The sequence below is a fragment of the Jaculus jaculus genome, chromosome 7, assembly GCF_020740685.1.
Source record: "Jaculus jaculus isolate mJacJac1 chromosome 7, mJacJac1.mat.Y.cur, whole genome shotgun sequence".
NCBI classification, from domain to species: domain Eukaryota; kingdom Metazoa; phylum Chordata; class Mammalia; order Rodentia; family Dipodidae; genus Jaculus; species Jaculus jaculus.
This window is the reverse complement of record NC_059108.1, coordinates 36808662-36830613: the sequence shown is the minus strand read 5'-3', so window position 1 is coordinate 36830613 and position 21952 is coordinate 36808662. Positions and strand designations below refer to the sequence as shown.

The window sequence follows — 21952 nt, the reverse complement described above, 5'->3', positions numbered from 1 at the left end:
AGATTGAATATTGCCAAGAAGCCCAGGTTAGCTTGAACTCTCATCCTCTTGTCTCGGTCTCCTAAGTGCTGGGATTACATGCATGTACCATCACACCTGATGTGTAAACACCAACAGCTCACATTATCATTATCAAGTGCCAAGTGTTAAAGTGAAGATAAAGTATGCTGAAAGTGGATGGCAAGCTGAAAATTTCATTACTATTAAGACATCTTCACCAATTTCCCTTCATATTATAATAAGGGTTCCAACACCACACAGTTATGTTTTGGTTATCTGGACAGAGATGAGTTTTATAAAAAATACTATGAGCTGGAGAGATAGCTTAGTGGTTAAGGTGCTTGCCTCCAAAGCCAGTTTCCAGGTTCCATTCCCCAGGACCCATGTAAGCCAGATGCACAAGGGGTTGCATGCATCTGGAGTTCATTTGCAGTGACTAGAGGCCCTGGTATGCCCATTTAAGGTCACAGGAGTGGAGAAATATAATTCTGTAACCTTAGAAGTAAAGCCACACAAGAGACAAGATCACTGTAAGGCTTACAGGAAATTACAAGCTAAAGCTTTAAAAGGACCCACTTGCTATCTGTGAACTCAGAGACTATTTTATCAACAATTTTATTTAAAGAGCAACACCCATGAACCTTCAAAATGAACCATTTATTAAATCGGACTGTTATTCTTAAGTTGTGTAAGTTACATGTATGTTTAATCAGAGTATTTCACACGGAAAGATTTTAAACTTCTCTAGGCAAGCAAAATTGTACCACACAATATAGAAGTAGGAAAGGGGTCTGCTAAACATTCAAATAAGGCAAGTAGCTAAAACAAAATGAGAATAAAAGATGTAAGCATTCCTTTACGAGAACTCAATGCTACACGCTAAGTGGACTTCTGGGTGTTCATGGAGCCAAGGCAGCGTTTCTTCTCTCCCATCAGGAAACGGAGCAAGGCTCATTGACAGATGCAGCTGCCTTCAAGACCTCAACCTCAGGTGCTTTCGTCAAATAAAAACTCACAAAGTGCACAAGTAAGATATAGCAAAAAACTGAATCTGCTACTCTAACAACAGTTGCCCATGCTTAATACTTAGTGGTTTATTGGACCAAATTATGTCTTTTTAGGGAAAAAAATAAGATAAGCCACTGTAAAATATTTAGTTGAAATGTATGCTAATACTTTTCTTAGAATTAAAAATCATGGAGGGAGGGAAGGGTATTTTATACAAAGACAGAAAGCAACACTCGAACGAATGACGGAACTTCAAGGAGCAAGCTCCCTGGGGCGCTGCGTCCCACTGGGGCGCTGGGCGGCGGCTTCCTCACTCCAGCCAGTCCACCTCGTCGAACTCCGAGTCGTCCTCCGAGTCACTGTATTCTACGGCAATGCGGCGTGACAGGATGGTGGCCACGTCGTTTTCAATGCGTTCATGCTTAGCTTCCTGTTCACGCTGCTCTTCTACCTTGCGCAGCTGAATACCTGATGAGGTAATTCAAACCATTTTAGATCAAAATGCCAAATACTAGACTTATTCATCTTGTGGGAATAAAATTACATACATGTGAGCAATACTAATATGAAAATAAAAATGCAGCTCTGTTAAAAAATTTGGGGCTTGTTTGCAAAGCCTGATGGCCTGGGTTCAATTCCCCAGGACCTACATAAAGCCAGATGCACAAAGTAGCACATGCATCTGGAGCTCGTTTGCACTGGCAAAAGGCACTAGTGTGGCCATTTCTCTTTCCCTCTCCCTCTCTGCCTGCAAATGAATAAATAAAATAAATTCAAAAAAAGAATTTGAAGGAATCCTATTTTGAGAGTCACTGTATCTTTTGTTACATCACAGTCTATGAATCAGACAGTGAAACCTACCAGGTACCCCACTGGCCATCTGTAATCCATCAGTTTACTGCACCTCACCACTCACCACCCCTAAAAAGCTAACCAGGCAACACACTCCTAACATCTAAGGCCAAATTAACCTTGTTGAATCTATTTTTCTGTGGTTCTATCATACTTGAAGGAAAGGCACTACCCATTCTGTACTCTTGATGCCTGGCATACAGCAGCTGCTTAGGAAGTGAGCATAGAAAAGTGAATAAATATGACAAGTCTTGTTTGTTACTAAGAGAATCTCAATCCTTTACAGGCATCTGGCAAAATAAATAAATAAATAAAATAAACCCCAAATAAACAACTTTCCCACAGCTGATGTGGGGCTTACTGTGTTAGCAAGGACGACGACTTCTTGAGTACTGGGACACCTAGTATGTTTTACTTTTATTTTATACAGAGACAAAGAGAGAGGTGGATGGAGAGAATGGGTGCGCCAGGGCCTCTAGCTAGCGCCAACGAACTCCAGACACTTGTGCCTCCTTGTGCATCTGCTTTACATGGTTCTGGGGAATCGGACCTGGGTCTTTAGGCTTTGCAGGCAAGCACCTTAACCGCTAAGCCATCTCTCCATCCCTGGGACATCTAGTTTTATATAGTGCTGGGGATCAAGTTTAGGGCTTTGTGCATGCGAGGCAAGCACTGCACCAACTTAACTACATCCCCAGCCTGGATGCTTTAAATTTCTCACTTACCCAATAAACACTGTAAGAATCCCTACCAAGTATTTAAAAAGAAAATGATTGAATGTGTTGTATTTCTTCAAAAAAATGTGAAATATAAGTTTGACATAGCTTTATTTCCTAAATGCCATTTGTGTGAAAATATGACCATCTAAAATTTTACCAACGAAGAACACATTATTGCCCTAAATATTTAGAGAATTTTCATAACAACGCTTTTCATGGTCAATTGAGAAACTTGCCTTTTCGTATTGCTTCCAGCAGAACACTCCTGGCGTCACTGATGACAGGTAAGGTTGACGGGTGACGCTTTGGCTCAGAGGCAGGTAGAACTTGTGATGGAGGAGATGGAGGCATTAATGGAGCATGGGGACCTGGGGCAGTGGATGGAGTTGGATGCAGCCCTGAGGGAGGGTGAGCAAGCGCTGCCACGGTGACAGGTGATGACGGCCGGATGCCAGGTGGAGGCAGAGGCGGTGGCGGTGGGGGTGGAGGCAGCCCCTGTACTTCACCTTGTGGGAGTGGATGAACTGGCACAGTCTCGCATACTGGGGCAGCTCTAGCTACTGGTGGAGAGGGCTGTACTAGAGGAGGTGCGATTGGAGGAGGAGCTGGGTGAAGAACCCCAGGGGCGATCTGCAGCGGAGCTGGAGGAGGCGGCACTGCCGGAGCTTGCAGAGCAGTGGCTGGAGGTGGCGGTGGGGGAGGTACTGGCGGGGGAGGAGTTGAGGTCATCGAAGCTCTTAGAGAAGAAGTTGACAAGGCCGATGGAAGTGGTGGTGGGGGTGGAGGGGGAGTGGGGCTCACGAACACTGGTGTTCTGCCCGCTGCAGGGGACTGCGGGCGATTTTCTATCAGACCTGTAGCAGAGCTGAAATGACAGAGATCTTAGCAAGTCACTCAAACAGGAAAGCGAAAGAGAAAACAACTGCAGAAACCATACATGACTGTCAGTAACTACAACAAACTAGGTCTGTTAACACGCCTGTGGAAACATTAAATTGTTCAGGACTATTTCAAAAGAAAAGGGCAATAAAAGTTAGTAGTGGTGCTTTTGTCTGATAACAGGAATCCACGCCCCGTCTTCTCAGGCAGCTTTCGGACCCACCTGAGCACTGGATGTTACTTTGGTAAATAAGGCAATTCTACGCTGTGATGACAGTGTAATGAATGGCTCTGTACCAGTATCAGCAACATGTGGCTCATACGGTGCTGCGTTTATCTGGCAGCTCCCATGGCTCACACATCATCCCAGCAAGGTCAAGGAGAACTAATTAAAAACCACAGAAGGAAATATGCAGAGGTTCTTCCTGAGAGGACACCACATGAGTCAGTGACACAAGGCTGTGTTTAAAGTGAACATTATAAAGCGCCATCTCTATTTCTCTATTAGGAAAGTTCTTTACTATGTCTATGTTAAAAATTTATAAACTAGGGCTGGAGATGGCTTAGCGGTTAAGCGCTTGCCTGTGAAGCCTAAGGATCCCGGTTCGAGGCTTGGTTCCCCAGGTCCCACATTAGCCAGATGCACAAGGGGGCGCACACATCTGGAGTTCGTTTGCAGTGGCTGGAGGCCCTGGCGCGCCCATTCTCTCTCTCTCCCTCTATCTGTCTTTCTCTCTGTGTCTATCGCTCTCAAATAAATAAATAAATAATGGACAAAAAAAATATTTATAAAAAAATTTATAAACTGGGTAACTGACCACATTAGACTCAAAACAGCTTGACTGGAAGATTATTATATACAACTCTAAAGCTGTTAAAAGTATTTCCCTTACTATCAAATTAACATTTATGACCTCATCTTTGGTCCTTATTTTAATTTTTTTTTTTAGGGTAGAGTTTCACTCTTTCCCAGGATGACCTGGAATTCACTATGTAGTCTCAGGTGGCCTTGATCTCATTGTGATCCTTCTACCTCTGTCTCCCGAGTGCTGGGATTAAAGGCGTACACCACCACGCCCGGCTATAGTTTTCTTAATATACTATGTATGCTATGCTTAGTTACAAAGCTATAATAGAATGAAAAAACTCTAGTCTTTAAGTTAAAGTCTTACTAGCTAAATTTTCCCAGAATATGTCAGCTTTAATCACAAATTACTGGCCAAATGTGACCAGCTCCTTGTTTCAGTAAATAAAACTTAACTGGAACATCCACTTCATACAACAACCAAAGAACTGAGTAAGAGAAACCTTTACCCCCAAATTCAAAATACTTACTCTCTGACCCTTCAAGAAAATAAGTTACCAATTCCTGAGGTAAACATTACATGCTTGTCACAACATACCTGATACAAGTGGGTATTGGTTTTGCCTCTCCTGCTCCATGCATTGGTGGGGGTGGAGGGGGCTCATGTGGTCTGACTAAGACCCTTTCCTCAGCTCTAGTCAGAAGCTCACTCATCTGACTGAACGGCAAGGCAGACAGTGAGTAAGATCCATCCATGTGATCCACATATGTCTGAGGCCTAAAAGAAATGCATGTTATCAGTGCTATTTGTCTTGAATTATCAAATGTTAGACAGGAAATGTTTACACTTTATTCTTTAAATATATAAGTCTAGGAAAATGAGAAAAATAAATTTTTATCAAATGTTCACGATAATGTGCCTTGACTCCATTTTCTCCTCTAAAGAGTGCCCATGATAAGGCAGGACACAGACAACAGGGCTCTTGACATTGTACATTTCTTCTTTAACTCATGACTTCCAAGTACCGGGGCTGTGAGAAAGGTCTCTCTAGGGACACAGATGGCAGAGCACTCGGGAAACATGTGAGTAACATAGTCACATGTGACTTACATAAAACTTAAACAAAATTTTACTGAGCGCATGAAGGTTTAGATTTACTGATAGCCATGCATTCTGGGATCAAAGCAAGACTTAACAGGCATGTATACAGCATGTCTCAAGTTGCTGTATTTACACTAGCAAATAGGCCAGATAAATACCTAATTACTAAACTGTAGTAGAAATGCTTGTCTGCAGATTACTTTTTAAAATCTCTATTCTTTCCATTTCTTTTAGTAATACAGATAAACAGTATCTCTCAGATGTATATATCTCTTAATAGGCCAAGACATTTCAGTTATGGCCCAATATTTTACATGTATTATTCAAAGGAAAACATTAAGCTTTCTTCCATTAAAAAATCAATATGATAATATATAAATAAATTTCTTTACAGAGATATGCCAGGATATGTTGCTATGACAGCATGTTACTTAGACAGGACCTTTTGCCACTAAGAAAGAAACAGGACCTAGTCTATATTTCAGCAACAAAAGATGAGTAATTTTGGGTAAAATCCATGATATAGCTGAGGAAGAAAATGTGGCAAAGAAAGGAAATCAGGGGACACAAAAAGAACAAAATAAGAACTTCTTATTTTATATGCAATAGATCAATAAGAGTTCAAAAATATTCTAGACCCACTGCACTATGAAATTCTATCAGACTCTGTCTGAAATACTGCAAGGGAGTAAGATTTCAGATAAAAGCTAAAAGAACCCTGAAAATCATCTGTCCTAAACATCTCCTTCTACAAATGAAAACTCAGGTTAGACATGACAATGACCTGCCCGGGAAGGTCAGATTTCAGCAGGTTCAGTGTCAGGTTTTGAAATTTTTATGTTTACAACAGGGTCTTCCAGTTCAATAGCTCAGGGGCCAAAACTTTGAAGCACAGATATTACATAGAATGTCAATCATCTACTATTATGTTTTTTAATAACAAGTAAAAGGAAGAGAAACCTTGTTTCAAAATGAGAGGCTGGGCCATTCGCAACTTCAATATGCTTATGTAACAGATTAGCATCATCTTCAGCCAGCTCTGGACCTTGGGCCAACTTCTGCCATTCTCTCCGCCTGTCATGAGGTGCTCTTGGCACTTTTTCTGGTTCATGAGGACGATCTAGATTTTTCTGCTATAACAGAAGTGTTGAAACAAAGCCAAATGCTGAAGTGCTTAATTGTTTATAAAAGGTCACAATAATCAAAATAAAATTCTAATGGCAATATTGAAAAAGTCAATGTCATCATACTAAAGTTAAGTAGACATACCACGTGGACATTCAGAGTTAAGCCTGTGGCGGGTTGCTGCAATACCAGTTTCCCACCGTGCTTTTTAACCCCGATTTCAAATGGATCCACTAAGCTGTGCCTGAGTAGCATCACCTGCAATTAAGTCCTTTCGCTGAGAAACAAATGCACAGCCCTTGTTCTGACGTCTATTACTGTGAAGTTCCTATTTTTCTATCATCTTTACAAGTAAAACTCACTCAACATGGACAATTTAGCCTAGAGCACAAATGAAGCAATGAGACACACACAGACTGCCTTTGCAATGGTCACACCACAGATGTGTTTGCAACAAAGCCACTGATGCCCAACTCATGGCACACTGACAGCCTGCAAAGTAAAATGCAGAGAAAGAAAAGAACTTTTCTCCATTATCTCTAGAGTGGTTTGCGAGAGAATGACCAAGAGCAGAAGTTTCAGGAATGAGTGTAGTATCTACCTGGAACCAAAGAGAAAATTAATGGTCAATTAGCTCTCTGACACACAAGTGAAAAAAACCTGATTATCCAGTGAACCCACAATAACTGTGTTGCTCAACAAAAAATAGGTTCTTTAAACAATAGACTAAAAAGTTATTTAACTTAGGTGAGAAAGCATAGGAAGTTTAGAGGAGGGATAATATATATGAAATGGCCAACGGCATGGACGAATGAAGCCACACAGTGAACTAGGCAGGCATGTTCATTTATAGAATTCCAGTTCAAAGAATTAAGGCCCCTGTATGGAGCAAACAAAACTTGCCTTCAAGGGCAATCTGGCCTGCCAGTCACCAGCTTGCAAACTCCAGCTAGAACACAGAGGCACTGTCTAGCACCCAGGAGCGTCCTAACAAGAGGCCATTATGGAGGCTGGGGAAAGTAGAGATATGTACAGGAAAAACAGATGAATGATGAAGAGACTTTGCCTTCATAACTGCCTAAATCCAATTTTGTTTCTCCCTTCTGTATTTTCTTTTATTATTAATATGAGCTAAAGAAAGCAAGTGAAGTTTATTGCAAAGTGGAAAATGACACCACAGCAAACAGACAACAGAGACTTGGTGAGAATGCCTCTTGAAAACATCAAGGCAATCTCTGGTGCAAGAACACACTAGCTTCATTTACCGCCTTTACCAACAACTGTACAAGATCCCTTTGTTTTTCTGCGTTAGAATGCCTTTTTCTTCTCTGGTCCACTTAATTCATGTTTGCTCTTCAAGATGTATCATGCACTTTGTTTGCAAGTGTTTACGAACCTTGCCTGCTACCCCACATCTCTATGCAAGCTTGTGAGGACACTGACTACCCAGCACAGAATCTAAGCAATATGTGCCAAGGTTTAATGTGGACTAATAAAGTTCTATATATGTGCAGCAAAACACAAGCACATAAGAATAACTTCTGCTTTTGAATCTCTTGGAATACCTTCTGCTTTCTCTTTTCTTTCCTCTTATCCTCCGTATCTTGCAACATTTTTTCTTTCCATAGATCAAAGAAATACGAAGGATTGGTATAAAACTTCAGGCCTTCTTTTCCATCATCTCTAAAGTAGAACATGTCAAATAAGGTGTGTTAGTAAGACAGAGAGGCAATCAGAACAAAAAGATTCTCACTGGCATGTGTTTCTCTTCACATTAATAAAACACAGCATGCATTAAAATACTGCCTAGGCAGGTATGACATAGATCTGTGACCTCAGCTCTCAGAAGGAAGAGCAGGGCAAGAGGATCAGGAGCTTGAGGCCAGTCTGGGCTGCACAGAGATCGTGTCCCAAACAAACACACGCTGCTAAAGTGAATGCTGTAGCAATACAGAATTTCTTACAAACTATAAAGGAAGCTAAGGCATCAGTTTATACTAGTAATTTAAAGTGCAGTTGTTCAACTTTAATGTCTGACTTCTGCTGAATACCCAACTTTCTCAGTTCTTTGAGAAATTTTAGTAACTGTCAACAGTTCTGCCAAAGATGAAAGCCCAGAAAGACAGTAACATCATTTAGAATAGACCTTTGAGTTTTCTGCCAATACTCTCATTTATTTATTCTTACTAAATCCAAAAAGTACTTTTTAAAAAATTTTTTTATTTTTATTATTTATTTGAGAGTGACAGAGAGAGAAAGAGACAGAGACAGAGAGAGAATGGGTGTGCCAGGGCCATCAGCCACTGCAAATGAACTCCAGACGCATGCGTCCCCTTGTGCATCTGGCTGAAGTGGGTCCTGGGGAATTGAGCCTTGAACCGGGGTCCTTAGGCTTCTCAGGCAAGCACTTAACTGCTAAGCCATCTCTCCAGCCCCAGATACTTTTTAATAGTCAACCATAACATTTCCCCAGTGACCTGCATCCTGAACTAGTTCCCTGTAACTGTGCGAGTATTGTGTTATTTAGAATGTGTTGTGCAGCTCAAATTGCCTATTTGACAAGCCATGTGAAAAAACCCGAAGAAACATTGAATAATCCCAGATTTCATCTTAATTGATAGTAAACATTTACAAATATGACATATTCATTATTTAAAGTTATTGTATACATATCAAGAGTAGACAACATAAAAGTGATGGCATTTGTTTTTGGAATTTTGGGCTCTTTCCTTTTCATTTGATTAAAAACTAAGCAAAAAAAAGGCAGCAGCAACTCCTCGACCTTCCATATGTTAGCTGCTCTACCAGTGGGTCTTCTTAATAACCAAGTTGGCAAAACAATTCCCTTGAGTGGGTTCCATCTTTTGTATGCCAAAATTAGAAATTGTCCAGTGGAAGTTTTCTGAAGGTAGTGGGTAGGGAGGGTGCTCTGTGTTGGTTAGAACCAAATTAAATAAATATAGTAAGCACTGGAGTGTGCAGCCCGAGGTTAGCAGCAGGATTTCTTACGTCACTACTGACCTATATGGAGTGAGTATATTGAGAGGCGGAGGCTGCTCACAGACATCATACGTCTCCTGTAATGGAATAGGCAAAGTCCTGCGGTCGAAAAGCTGCTGGTCTTGAATTGTAGAACTTCGGAAAGCTTTTCTCATTGTTATATCTTGTAAAGACACTAAAATAACAATCAAGAATTTAGTCAGTTTTATTTTTCTAAGACGATTAACCATAAGACAAATTCATATTCTGTAGTTGTTTAAAAGCTAGCACAGCCAACTTATGAATGAGGAGCCATGCTAAACACTCTGCCATTACAGTTATCTCAACCATTCTCTCTACTATTATACTTATCCCCACCATTCTCTGTCTGATTGTCCCAAGTAGAAAGGTTTTGAAGCAACTTTTGATTTCTAAAGCCAGGGAGTTATAAATATATCTGAAGAAAATCTACATTTCCTATCAAATTTATCACTTTCTTTTTTTAACCTGCTTATTGTTTTTGTTTATTTGTTTTTTTGAGATAGGGTCTTGCTCTAGCCCAGGCTGACCTGGAATTCACTATGTAGTCTTAGGCTGGCCTTGAAGTCATGGCTATCTCCTATCTCTGCCTCCCAAGTGCTGGGATTAAAGGTGTGTACCACCACACCTGGCCTTTTTACCTGCTTATTCTTGACAACTATCACTGTGAAGTAAAATACATTTTACTGTAAAGAAAATTCATTTTTTAATTTGAGAGAGCATAAGTGAGAGAGAAAGGCGGAGAGAGAGAAAGAATGGGTGTGCCAGGGCCTCTAGCCATTGCAAATGAATACCAAAAGTGTGTGCCACCTTGTGCATCCGGCTTACGTGGACACTAGGGAATCAAACCTTGGCGCTTTGGCTTTGCCAGCAAGCACCTTAACCACTAATCCATCTCTCCAGCCCGAGAATTGTTTTTGAATACTGGGCGAACTTCTTAATTCCTACTTCACTTATTTTGCAACTGTTTATGAGGGTTTCTATATAACCGTACCTGCTTGGAGACTGAACCTCCCTTGTATGTTAGCACCCAAGTAATGATGGTACAGCCCTATCACATGTATGTTAGCACCCCAGTAACTGAGGTATGGCCCCATCACACGTATGTATGTTAGCTCCCTAGTAATAGTAGTATGGCCCTGACTCATGTATGGTGCTTTAGAAATAGCTTTATTTACTCGTTTTCTTTTGGATTGGCCAGCATATTAGAATAAGGAATGTATCAAAATACTTTATTCTTTAAAAAATATTTATTTGAGAGAGAGTGAGAGAGAGAATGGGTGCACTGGGGCCTCTAGCCACTGGAAACAAACTCCAGACGCATGCACCACCTTGTTCATCTGGCTTAGGTGGGTCCTGGGGAACTGAACTCTGGTCAATAGGTTTCACAGGTAAGCACCTCAACTGTTAAACCATCTCCCCAGCCCCGATAACATTTTATTCTTAATGGTTAGGTGTTTTTTCACATTAAAAAAGTAGGCAGAACCGAGCATGGCGCTCACACTTGCAAGCCCAAGGCATGGGAAGCTGAAATAGGAGGATCTGCATGGGTTCCAGGCCAGTAGGTTACAGAGAAGACCTGTCTTAAAAAAGAAATTTCTATGCCATGGTAAGATCAGTTACAAAAAAAAAAAAAAAAAATCACAATTTTCAAACTATTTTTCTCCCCATCTAGTATGTATAGCTATCATTTTTACAAGTAAAACTCACTCGACATGGACATTTGACCTACAGTACAAATGAAGCAATGAGATTGGCTCTGCAATGGTCACACCACAAATGTGTTTTCAACAAATCCACTGATGCCCGACTTGTGGCATATTTACAAACTGCAAAGTAAAATTCAGAGGAAGAAAATATCTTTTCTCGATAGAGTGGCTTGGGAGAGAATGACCAGGGCTGGTGGCTTCACTGACTCTCACTTCAATGAACCTTCATGACTATTCCACTAGGCAGGGATGACATCGCCATTTTTAAACACAAAAAGCCACGAGCAGGAAGTATCTAACAGGCCAACAGAACCAGTTTAGCAGTAGCAGAGACAGAATAAAATGCACAGGTCTGTCTCCACAGCTAATTCTTCTGCCACAGGGCATGTACGCTGTTCCTAGGCTGTCAGAAGTGGCTTGTGTTTGATAAAGAGCACAGATCCACCGTGGCTACTCCCCTCTCTGCTTAGTAACTCTTAAGATATAACCATGGGAAGGGGAGCTGGCTTAGCAGTTAAGGCACTTGCCTGTGAAGCCTAAAACCCATGTTTAACTCACCAGATCCCATGTAAGCCAGATACACAAGGTGATGCGTGCACAAGGTTGCATATGTGCATAAGGTACACATGCATCTGGAGTTCAATTACAGTGGCTGAGGCCCGGGTGCAACAATTCTTTCACTCATTTAAAACAACAACAAAAAAGGCCAGTGTGTTAAGTTTGCCTCAAAAAAAAAAAAAAAAGAGAGAGACAACCATGATAGAGACCAGCATTAAATTCCCCAAACCTTGGTAAAGGATAAAAAGAGCATGAAAGGTACCAAGCACGACGCACTTTCCTATCTTTGCCACCTTCTAACATTTGTCTTACTGCTAGACACGCCTTTGTGACAAAGCCCCTTCTAGTTCCCAACAATAATATTTGACATTATGTATACACTAAGCTCAATGTGATCATAAAAATCTGAATTAAATATAAGTTTTTATAATTTTAAATATATTTTCTAAGTGATGTTGGAAGTTTCACTGTAGCAACTACCTAAGGGCAATAAAAATATTGATGTCCCATCATAAGATATTGATATAATATTCTGTAATTCAGTTATTATATTCATAATATTATTCATTCCTAATATTATTTTGCTTGAATTCTGATTTTCAAAAAACAGAATAATTCAAAATTTGTTCTATGCAACCTCTCCAATTTTATTTTATTATTATTTATTTACTTGAGAGAGAGAGAAAGAGAGAATGGGTATACCAGGGCCTTCAGCCATTACAAATGAACTCCAGATGTATGCACCACCTTGTGCATCTGGCTTATATGGGTCTTGGGAAATTGAACCTGTGTCCTTTGGCTCTGCAGGCAAGTACCTTAACCAACAAGCCATCTCTCCATCCCCACCCCCAATTTTAAAGAAAGCACTGTTTTTAGATTCATAATCCTGAAATCTGTACACTTTCACTTCTTTACCAAATTCTGCACTTTCCCTTTCAAGCTTTATGGTGGTACTAAGATATTTACTAAAATTTAATAGGATTTTGAAACTAAATGTTAATTTTATTTCAGTTACATATGAAAACTGTCTATTTCTATAGGTGCTATCTTATGATATTTATTTTTAATTAAATATTTGAGTAATTTAAAAAGAAATTTCCATATAAATTATATATTTGAAAGCACATATGACTATAAAAGATTTTTCACCAGAAGAAATGATCACATCTCAAGAGTTTCATGAGTGAACATACTTCAGAGGGGCAGAAGAAAAGGAACTGAAAAGTCTAAAATGTCTACTTTGTGTCAAAAAATTAACAGCTAAACAGAATCCAGAAGGAAGAGACTGAAAAACCAGCAGAGTCATGCTGATGGCTTTATAGATAATACCTGATTTATTTCAGCATGTACACAAAAGGTCATGGGGAAATAGATCTGTAATAAATTCTTGTTTAATAGTATTCTTAATATATACCACTCATCTCAGCTGTCTTCCATACAGATGTGGAGAAAAATGCAATGAGAAAAAACTTACATTCTTCTTCTTTAGGATCCAGCTGGGTAACGCTAACAGACAGGCGGTCCACGCGCTCTTGCAATGAGTTAACTCTGAAGGAAAAACTATGAGCTTCATTGAACAACTCTCCAAATATATCTTCAGCATACTTGCCTAAACAGAGATGAAACATACCATGAAATGTAATGTATGAGCAACTTAACAATGAAATGCACCATCTTACTGAATTTGTCCTTTATCTGGAACTATTTAAAACTTGAACTCTAGCCAAAAGTCACCCACCTACCACAGAATGGGGGAGAAAACAGAAGCACAAGGAGGCTGGTGTTGGATCTCGCTCCACCACCACCTGCTGGCTGATTTGTGTCTACAATGGAAACACTCTACTGCTTTGTGCGTCCCTACCTACCAGATGAGGGTGAAGGAAGTACAAAAGCACAACTTTAAATCTAAAACCAGCATCCACAAATGGACTGCCTAAGAATGCAAGTTTCCCCACAGACTCAGCAAACTCCCTGTCTTAGGCACTTTCAAAACACAGAGCCTAGAAGCATATTTTGCCTTCTCTTATTGTAATTATTTTTAAAAAATCATCAGGCGGAGAGATGGCTTAGCAGTTAAGGCATTTGCCTGTGAAGCCAAATGACCCAGTGTAAGCCAGGTGCACAAGGTGGCATATGCATCTGGAATTTGTTTACAGTGTTGGAAGGCTCTAGCACGCCCATTTTTTTTCTCTCTCTCTCGCAAATAAATAAAATTTAAAAACTAAAGAAAAAAAACTATCAAAAATCTAAAAGCCTACGCTAGGTATGGTGGCACATACCTTTAATCCCAGCACTTGGGAGGCAGAGGTAGGAGGACTGCTGTGAGTTTGAGGCCACCCTGAGACTACATAGTGAATTCCACATCAGCCTGAGCCACAGTGAGGCCCTAACTCACATGACAAAAAAAAAAAAAAAAAACCACCCTAAAATCTTTAAATTTCTGTAGTTATGCATATTCCTATTACTGAAAAAAGCCAAAAAATCAGAACTTTCAAGCCATTCATGAATTTTAAACTGAGGAGGACATTTAAACAACTATGAAAAGTAAAAAGTAATTAACAAACTAAGTTCACATGTTTGTCCATTCACTGTAAGATCCTGGTATTGGTCTTTTCACCTGTCAAATGAGAATAAAAGTATCTACCTTAAAAGGAAGTGATAAGAAAAGCAGACAAAAAAAAAAAAAAAGAAAGAAAGAAAGAAAGAAAAAGAAAAGAGCAGACAGAGTATACACCTGCTACAGACAGGAGTTCTAACAGGTGGGTTCTGGTATAATACCAGGAAAGAGCCACAAAGCAGAGAGAACACCTAGCTTCGGGTGTGGGGTGATGGTCAAGGTATTTCCTGAGACAGCTGTCTTGGCGGATAAGGGAAGGAAGGACCTCAGATGGGAGAAAATGCAGGTATAAGGTTATTAATTCATTAAGGAATGTTACGGATATAAATGTTAAGGATACAGAGATGGAGGAGACCACATCACCTATAGAAGGGCTCCAGGAAGCTTTATATTTCATACAAAGAACTTTATGTAATATAGGAATTTTAACTTAGTCTGCACATGCCTGAAATTATATGCAGATTAAAAAAACTGTTTTATCATTTATTTGCAAGCAGAGAGTGGGGAGGGAGTGAAGGAAAAGAGAAAGAGTGTGAGTATGCAAACCAACTCCAGATGCACGTACCACTTTATGCATCTGGCTCTGCATGGGTAGTGGGGATTTTAATCTAGGTTGTCAGGCTTTCCAAACAAGTGCCTTTAACCACTGACCCATCTCTCCAGCCCATATATAGCATTTAAAAAAAATTTATTTAAGAGAGCGAGAAAGAAGCAGAGTGGGAGAGTGAGAAAATGGCTACTCCAGGGCTTCTAGCTATTGCAAACAAACTCCAGACACACGCACTACCCTTGAATCTGGTTTATGTGGATACTGGGGAATTGAACTTGAATCCTTTGGATTCCTAGCAAGCACCTCAACTACTAAGCCATCTTTCCAAACCCCATATGCAGATTTTTAAAATATACTTACCTTCTTCTGAATAGAGGAACTTTTCAACATATTTTAAAAATATGTTATTTGGGCTGGAGAGATGGCTTAGCAGTTAAGTGCTTGTTTGTGAAGCCTAAGGACCCCAGTTCGAGGCTCGATTCTCCAGGACCCACATTAGCCAGATGCACAAGGGAGTGCATGCATCTGGAATTCGTTTGCAGTGGCTGGAAGCCCTGGTGCGCCCATTCTCTCTCTCTCACTCTCTCTCTCTTTCTCTGTTGCTCTCAAATTAAAAAAAAATATTTAAAAATATTTTACTTATTTGCATGCAGAGACAGAGAGGAGAAGGAGAGGGAGAGGGAATATGAGTGGGTGTGTCATGGTCTCTAGCTGCTGCAAATAACTCCAGATGCATGTACCACTTTGTGCACCTGACTCTATGGAATCGAACCTGAGTTGTTAGGCTTTGCAAGCAAGTGCCTTAACAGCTGAGACATCTCTCCAGCCCCCTTCATGTGTTTTTAAAAAGAGTATATTAAATCCAGGTGTGGTGGTGCACGCCTTTAATCCAAGCACATAGAAGGACCACTGTGAGTTTGAGGCCACCCTGAGAATACATAGTGAATTCTAGGTCATCTTGGGCTAGTGCAAGACCCTCCTACCTCAAAAAAACAAAAACAAAAACAACAACAACAAAAAAGTGTATAACACCACCCAGAAGTTTAAATGCCAAACACTTTTCAGTGAGTAGCATTTCATCCATTCTGTTAGAAGCCCTTTAATGTTTCAAATCCACTTCCCTTTTCATGAGAGAGGGAGAGAGAGAGGGAGTTAAGAATGAAGTTTGCAAGGTGAAACTAATTAGGTACACTGCAATTGTCCTTACATACAGAAGTGGTATGCCGCTTCTCTCAAGAACCCACGGTTTCTCACCATCTATGCAGTTAAGTGCAAAGCCTCCTCACCAACTTCCGAGTCCTCAGTCAGGCTTCACCAGCTATCAATAAGCTCCGCTTTCATCCTCCTTACAAGGGCATTGCTTTTGCCTCTATGCACTGGCCAAGCTCATACAAGTTGAAAGGCCTCCTATCCCGTTCTTTTCTACCTTTTCAAATTCTTTTGTTTCTTTAAGGTCCAATTCAATTCATACTTCATCAGCAAGCTTTGTTTAATGATTTCACTTGTGGGCATCTCTTACTAGATCTTGTAATCTACAGTTATCTTAAGATGTTAATGTTACCTATGTAATGTTCAGAATGGTGTCTATACGCACTGCATTTGGGATTCTTCCATCAATGAGATGTTACTTGGAGATAAGAACACCCGCCTTCATCATGTAACAAAGTGCCTGTTCCTCATCCACAGTCGACTCATGGACTTTGTCTTCTTAATCCACCCAGCCATTCCTACCTCCACGTATGGACTCTGTCTTCTTAATGTAATCCACCCAGTCATTCATTCTGCTACTTTCTAGCTTTTTACGTATTGAATTCTATCATGCCTTGTCCTTGGTGAATAAGCACTGAGCTGGTGAACTCTTAAGAGCTTGTCACAGAGGCAGGTGATCAGGTAATGGTGGCACCTCTCTTTGGAGGCGCGCATACCGTTCTCACCGAGCGAGCTGGTTCTCAAGAGAGTGAGCCGTGACAGAACAGAGCCGCCCGCTCAGCCTCTTCTCACTCAGCTGGGCAGCTCTCCATCATGCTGTGACACCATCAAGAGAGCTCTCACTAGAGGCCAGCAAATTCTCACTTTAAATCTCAAAAACTGTGACCAAAATATGTACCTTCTTGCTTTGTAGGTATCTTGCTTTAGGTATTTTGTTATGGCAAAAGGAAATAGAATAATACATTATCTGCCAAATTATCCTTTTTGAGAGTCAGAAGTATCCCTTATTAGTTCATCTCAGCAGCATGAACTAACTACACTACACTCAACAAGAGAAAAACACAGGAAGAATGGCTAATGATCCCTACAGTCAGAGCCCCAATGGTTAAGACAACAATAAACTGGAAAGAAATGGATATACAGTAAACAGCTGCTGGGGAGATGGCTCAGCAGTTAAAGGCACTTGCTAAAAAGTCCGTGGTGTGCCTATTCTCACTCACACACATTCTTGTAAATAAATGTACTTAAAAAGACAAAAAAGAGCTGGGCGTGCTGGTGCACACCTTTAATCCCAGCACTTGGGAGGCAGAGGTAGGAGGATCACCATGAGTTCGAGGCCACCCTGAGACTACATAGTTAATTCCAGGTCAGCCTGAGCTAGAGCGAGACCCTACCTCAAAAAAACCAAACCCCTCCCACCAAAAAAACAAAAATGTGGGGCTGACAAGATGGCTCAGTAATTAAAGGCACTTGCTTATAAAGCCTGAAAGTCAGACAGCTTGAGTTCGATTCCCCAGTAACCACATAAAACCAGATGTACAACCGGCACATGTGTCTGGAGTTCATTTGCAGTGGCAGGAGGCCCTGGAGTGCCCATTCTCTTTCTTTCTGTCTGCACCTTTCTAACTCGTAATAAATAATATAAGTTCTGAGAGAGGATTTAACTGGCTAGTTTATAAGCTGGTTCTTTAGGATGGGGTTATCAATCTTGTATATCTAGAGGCCTTATACATTTAATTCCTGGTTTTCAACTACATCGAGTGGAAAAAATGAGAGAAGTTATTATCAGAGCAATAAACTATTGTTACACTTTGAACCCATGGGTTTTTCTTTTAAATTTAGAAATTCTACAAACTACCTAGAAAATGTCCATGTAATGTTTTTATTCCAAAAATGAAACGCCCCAAATCTAATTTTAGCTGCATTTTTACAATGTACTTCTATTATCACAATTCTATTGTCAAACATTACTCATATGCTCTCCAGCAGACTAAAGACCTTCCTTACATATTTATCTTTAGTTACATAACATAATCACATTAGTTCTGAATATTAGATAAATACTTGAAACACGATAGCTGCACTAGGTTCAAAACTTCAGTGTTTTCCAAAGTCACTGATGTCACGTGTCATGAACTCATGCATGTAGAGTAGAGATGGCACACACGTGCTACAGGGAGTTTGCTAGAACCACCACAAGAGTCCCCAGTTTGCCAACAGCCTGGTCATGCTGTTCACATGGTGTCTGAGAGTTCTAAGGTTTCCTGTGCCTGGTATTACGAGCCCACTGGACACTGGAATCCATTTGCAAGGAGCAAATGAACTCCACAGCACTTCAGTGATTGCCAATAGCTAACCTGAAGAACTTAAGTGCCACCATGTACAGAGAAAATGAAACAATTTCAAATAAATAGCCTTTTAATCCTTTTCACAACTCGCACAGACAATACAAAGATTTAGTGCTCTCACACAGCACGCTCATTACAGAGATCCTCCGCCTTACAAAGAGTGTCTGCCAGATACCAGCAGTCAGTCCCACTGGGCAACTGGAATCCTGGTCTTTTCCTGAGAGCAGCTGTGGTCAGCGCTCTCACCACCTCTCACCGTGTGGTGGCAAGTGACAGCTGTGGAGGCCGTGATCCTGCGGTGACAGGCCGGCAGCCACAGGGTGCTGTGCTGCTCAGCCAGGACGTCTGGTGGGTGGGTGTTTGGTTTCGCTTCACCTTACAGTGGGGTGACAGGGACGTGACCATCGAAAGTTGGCGAGTGGCTTTAGCTTTCTTGGTTGCTTTACGTCCAGGGGCATAGGCCCCAACTTCTCTCACCTGAAATGAATTCACAGCTCTCACCTTTGCTAAACACAACTGGCCCTTGTGGTTTGTATTCACGGGCTCTCTAACTGTGGATTCAACCAATTCTAGACCAATAATAATAATAATTGAATAAATATTGAAAAACTCCTCCTGAATCAAACACGGGAAGACTTTTTTCTTCTCATGACTCTCTAAGTAACATAGCATGTCACCCATGTATGCAGCATTTCTATTGTACTGAGTGTTCTAAGCAATCTGGACAGGACAGCAGTCCATATGCAAGTACTGTGCACTTCTCCACCCCAGGGGAGGCCCTGGAATCCGTGTCCCACACACACCAAGGGATGACTGCACCTGACTAGAAAACTATGGGGAGTCAACAGGAAGGAGAAGAACCAAGCCTGACTATTAGGAGCAGCTTTGTTGACGAATTCTACTGACGAATTGTCCTCTGGGAACATGTGTCTGCCAAAACACCTTGTTTTACATTTAAAATGTTTTATTTTGTTAAAAAGATCATCTTCAATTAAAAAGACAGACTTTGTTTTTAAGTAAAAAATTAAGAATAAGAAATAATTTAACACCCTAACAACATAACCATCTCTAACGTCCCCGTAAGGCTATGTTCCGTGCCTCCTGCCCATGTGTCTCCCCTGGCTGTCAGAGCCGAGTTCTCTTGTTCTTTTCACGTCCCAGGTGTGTCGGATTTTTGACTCGTTTTTACTATCCCTCAGACAAAACTCACCTGATTAGCCCCATCATGAGAATGATGATGCCCTTACCTTTCTCTTTAGCGCTCAGATATGTGAAAATCTTTCCATCTTGTAACAAAGCGTATTTCAAAAGAGGCACAGTAATGTCCCCAAACACAAATAATTAAAGCCTCTAAAAACAGTGACCAGAGAACGATTGAGCAAGTACGACCCTGGCTCTACCTTCCCTGCATGACTAGCTGAGTCCTTGGCTCTACCTCCTCTGGGTCAATCACATCTTACAACAATGACATCAATTCTCTTCCACTGAGTGACATTGTCTCTCTTCAGATGTATTCTTTACTCTTGTTGATAGTTATTTTTGTTCGTATTTCCTTTTCCTTGAAAATCATATATCTTGCAGGAAAAGAAAGAGATGATTAAAAAACTCAGTAATTTTACCTAAAGTGACTATACTTTTCATGGTAACTTTTGTAATATTCCTCTCAAATTAATCACAAATATAGTTCCTAAATATGCAGGAGCCTAACAATCTGGTTTTGAGTAATATTTACATTGGTAAGAAGTACTTACTTAGGCTACTAAGTTGTCTAATTATATTTGCCAAGGAAATGTTGGTCACACATTCCAGTTCATTCTTAATGCCTCGAGGCAGTGCAGTATGGCACAAGTGCCGAGGGTCGATGTTTCGCTTCACTAACGGCATCTTGAGATCAACCTGTGTACCAGTTCACCTGTGAGAAATTAAAAAGAAATCAACATGACTCAGTTCCAATCAACAGAGTTAAGACCATCACATTTTTTTTTTTTTTTTTTTTTTTTTTGGTTTTTCAAGGTAGGGTCTCACTCTGGTCCAGGCTGACCTGGAATTAACTCTGTAGTCTCAGGGTGGCCTTGAACTCATGGCGATCCTCCTACCTCTGCCTCCTGTGTGCTGGGATTAAAGGCATGAGCCACCACGCCCGGCTAAGACCATCACATTTAAGAATGGTCACACACTTGCATGAAGACAATGAAAATGAGTTATGAGACAAAAAGAATAAAGTAATTTGTTAACTATTTCATTTGCAATTATTAGCACATCAATATACATAATCTTTTCATGTATGTATATATGTGAATGTGCACATGTCTGAATGGAGGCCAGAGGACAAGCCTGGGTGTCATGCTCTGGAACACCAACCATCCACTGTTTTGGAGACAGGGCCTCTCACTGGCCTGAAGCTTACCAGTTACACTGGCCTGGCTGACTAGCGAGCTCCAGAGTGCCTCCTGTGGCTGCTTCCTCGGTGCTGGGAGTACACACATGCACTACAATATGGGCCTAGAACTTTTTGTGTGGGTTCTGGGGATTGAACTCGGATCCCTGTACTACAAGGCAAGCACTTTACCAAAGGAGCTGTCTCCTCGGCCCTGTTTTTTCTTTTTAAATATTTTACTTATTTATTTGACAGAGAAAGAAGGGGGGAGAGAGAGAATGCCAGGACCTCCAGCCACTGCAAACAAACTCTAGACCATGTGTGCTCCCTTGTGCATCTGGTTAACGTGGGTCCTGGGGAATCAAACCTGGATCCTTTGGCTTTGCAGGCAAACACCTTAACCACTAAGCCATCCCTCCAGCTCCCTGTTTTTGTAAAACTTGCTCCCCAGTGAATTCACATGTTTATTATTCTCCTAAAACTATTGTTTATGTTTACTATATATAGGGAGTTTATACTAGTTTACGGAAGATATCTTAGGAGGCCCCACAGAAGCTGGGACAGTAGCTGCAAAGTTATGTTCCATGTACAGTATGCCAGCTGTGCCCAACAGGTCAAAGATTCTAGCCAGGGGTGGTGGCACACACCTTTAGTCCCAGCACTCAGGAGGCTGAGGTAGGAGGATTGCTGTGAGTTCGAGGCCACCCTAAGATTACATAGTGAATCCCAGCTCAGCCTGGACGAGGGTGAGGGCCTACCTTGGGGAGGAAAAAAAATCAAACATTCTAAGTAGCTCAGCATCTTATCAAATCTACCAAATTTTTAATTAACAAAAAAATTCTCTTTTTTGGATTTTTTTTATGAGAGAGAAAGAGAGAGAGAATATATTGGCACACCAGGGCCTCTAGCCACTGCAATCAAACTTCAGATACATGTGTCATCTTGTGTGCATGTGTGACCTTGGGTGCTTGTGTCACCTTGTATGCTTGGCTTATGTGGGATCTGGAGAGTTAAACCTGGGTCCTTAGGCTTTGCAGGCAAGTGCCTTAATCGCTAAGCCACCTCTCCACCCCTAC

General features: G+C 40.9%; 1 protein-coding gene across 4 annotated transcripts in view; it reads right to left on the bottom strand.

Moving 5' to 3' along the window:
• Positions 1–638: 638 nt before the first annotated feature.
• Wasf1 (WASP family member 1) overlaps positions 639–21952 on the bottom strand; it is a 67328-nt gene continuing 46014 nt past the window's right edge. For 3 of the 4 annotated variants that reach the window (XM_045155258.1, XM_004660628.2, XM_045155259.1), the window contains exons 2-9: positions 20251–20411; positions 13250–13384; positions 9512–9665; positions 8056–8173; positions 6326–6498; positions 4862–5041; positions 2816–3444; positions 639–1476 (exon numbers count right to left, since the gene is read on the bottom strand). In XM_045155258.1, the coding sequence (XP_045011193.1) occupies positions 1319–1476; positions 2816–3444; positions 4862–5041; positions 6326–6498; positions 8056–8173; positions 9512–9665; positions 13250–13384; positions 20251–20383 (1680 nt within the window). In that variant the 5' untranslated portion in view covers positions 20384–20411 and the 3' untranslated portion in view covers positions 639–1318. The remainder of the gene's footprint in view (positions 1477–2815; positions 3445–4861; positions 5042–6325; positions 6499–8055; positions 8174–9511; positions 9666–13249; positions 13385–20250; positions 20412–21952) is intronic. The other variant, XM_045155261.1, reaches the window with a different exon arrangement.